The following is a 1,607-nucleotide window of genomic DNA, read 5'->3' as shown; positions in this document are numbered from 1 at the left end:
GGTGGGGCCTCCTGCTCACTCACCTCACTGCCTCCAACCCCACCCCAGGGCTTCAGCTTCCACCTGGCTGCAGTACTGCTGTCCCTGGCATTTATCACTTACGTGGAGCATGGTGAGTGCAGAACCCAACCCAACAGATGGGGTGGGTGGCTGGTGTTGGTTGGTGGCGGGCTGGAACCACTGTCACCTGAGGCTAACCTGACAGTCTTACCTTCCCCTTCCCTGCATCTGCCCTAGTTCTCCGAAAGCGCCTGGCTCGGATTCTCAGTGCCTGCGTCTTATCAAAACGGTGCCCACCAGACTGTTCACACCAGCATCGCTTGGTGAGGATTCAGCCTAGGCAGCCTTGTGGTCAACTCCCCCCTTCAAAAATTATTTCTCTTTCCATCTTATATCTATCTCATGGTGCCCAGCTTTCTCTTCCAGTCCTGAACCATGTTCATAACCTCACCTCTATTCACTGGCATCCATCTCTCTAATAAGAATGTATCAAGCAACTGCTGTATACCCACCTAGCGTTTATTTTCCCAATGAACATTTGTTGAGCACCTCCTGGTACCTGGCACTGTTCTAGGTGCTGGAGACACAGTGATGAACAAAATAAACCAAAATTTCAGCCCTCTGGGACAAACATTTTAACAGGGGAGACAGTAAATAAAAAATAAGTCAGTTAAGTGTAGTAGCTTGTTAGGTTGTGATTAGTGCCAAGGAGAAAATACATAAGGGAAGGGGAGAGGGAAATATCAGGGATGAGTGGTTTCAAGTTTAAGTGGGGAAGTGACTTTTGAGTTCTTTAACTGAAGGAGGTAAGGAAGGGGAGCATTTTGGGCAAAGGGAACAACCAGAGTAAAGGCCCCGAGATGGGAGAGAGCCTGAAATATTTGAGGAATAGTGAGGAGGCCAGGATGGCTTGAGCAGAGCAAGTCAGAGGGGGAGAGGCGGGCCCTGTAGGTCATAGTAGCGATTTGCTTTGGTTTGTGTCTTTTTTTTCTCATTCTTTTGGCAACAAGAAGTATGGAGAATGTCAGATTTGCCTCTAACCAGCCAGCCAATGTTTATCACCATAAACCCCCAACTCAAAGCCCCACCCATCATTCTTCCTCCTCTGCCTGAATGCTCGAATCTCCCCCAATTTGGACATTCTCAAGCTAACAGTATCCTCATCCTTGGATACCCCTTGAGCTCCAGGAGGATCAGAACCATCTCTTTCCTACTCTGGCAGGGGGTGCCCTGGACATCCTTATTCCTGTGCCTAGAGTGTTTCCCTTGGAGAAGGCAATGGCAACCCACTCTAGTACTCTTGCCTGGGAAATCCCATGGACGGAGGAGCCTGGTAGGCTGCAGTCCATGGGGTTGCAAAGAGTCAGACATGACTGAAGCAACGTAGCAGCAGCAGCAGCAGCAGAGTGTTTCCCAGGGAGCAGCTGCCCAGGTGGGATTGGAGGACAGTGATTAGGTCCAGCTGCCAGGCTTATCCATCTGTCTTCCACAGGGCCTGGGGGTGCGAGCCTTAAACCTGTTCTTTGGGGCCCTGGCCATCTTCCACCTAGCCTACCTGGGCTCCCTGTTTGATGTTGATGTGGACGACACCACAGAGGAACAGGTAA

At 50.5% G+C, this 1,607-nt stretch overlaps 1 protein-coding gene across 1 annotated transcript in view; it reads left to right on the top strand.

Annotated features, from left to right (window-relative positions):
• LOC104997041 (protein-cysteine N-palmitoyltransferase porcupine-like) overlaps positions 1 to 1,607 on the top strand; it is a gene marked incomplete at both ends in the record, with an annotated part of 18,463 nt that overhangs the window by 3,227 nt on the left and 13,629 nt on the right. Inside the window, 3 exons of the mRNA XM_010851500.1 lie at positions 49 to 112; positions 238 to 323; positions 1,493 to 1,603. Coding sequence (XP_010849802.1) covers positions 49 to 112; positions 238 to 323; positions 1,493 to 1,603 — 261 coding nt within the window. The remainder of the gene's footprint in view (positions 1 to 48; positions 113 to 237; positions 324 to 1,492; positions 1,604 to 1,607) is intronic.

The sequence above is a fragment of the Bison bison genome, unplaced genomic scaffold (assembly GCF_000754665.1).
Source record: "Bison bison bison isolate TAMUID 2011002044 unplaced genomic scaffold, Bison_UMD1.0 scf7180017851775, whole genome shotgun sequence".
NCBI classification, from domain to species: Eukaryota; Metazoa; Chordata; class Mammalia; order Artiodactyla; family Bovidae; genus Bison; species Bison bison.
The sequence above is the reverse complement of the archived record's forward strand: the minus strand, read 5'-3'. Positions and strand labels throughout refer to the sequence as shown.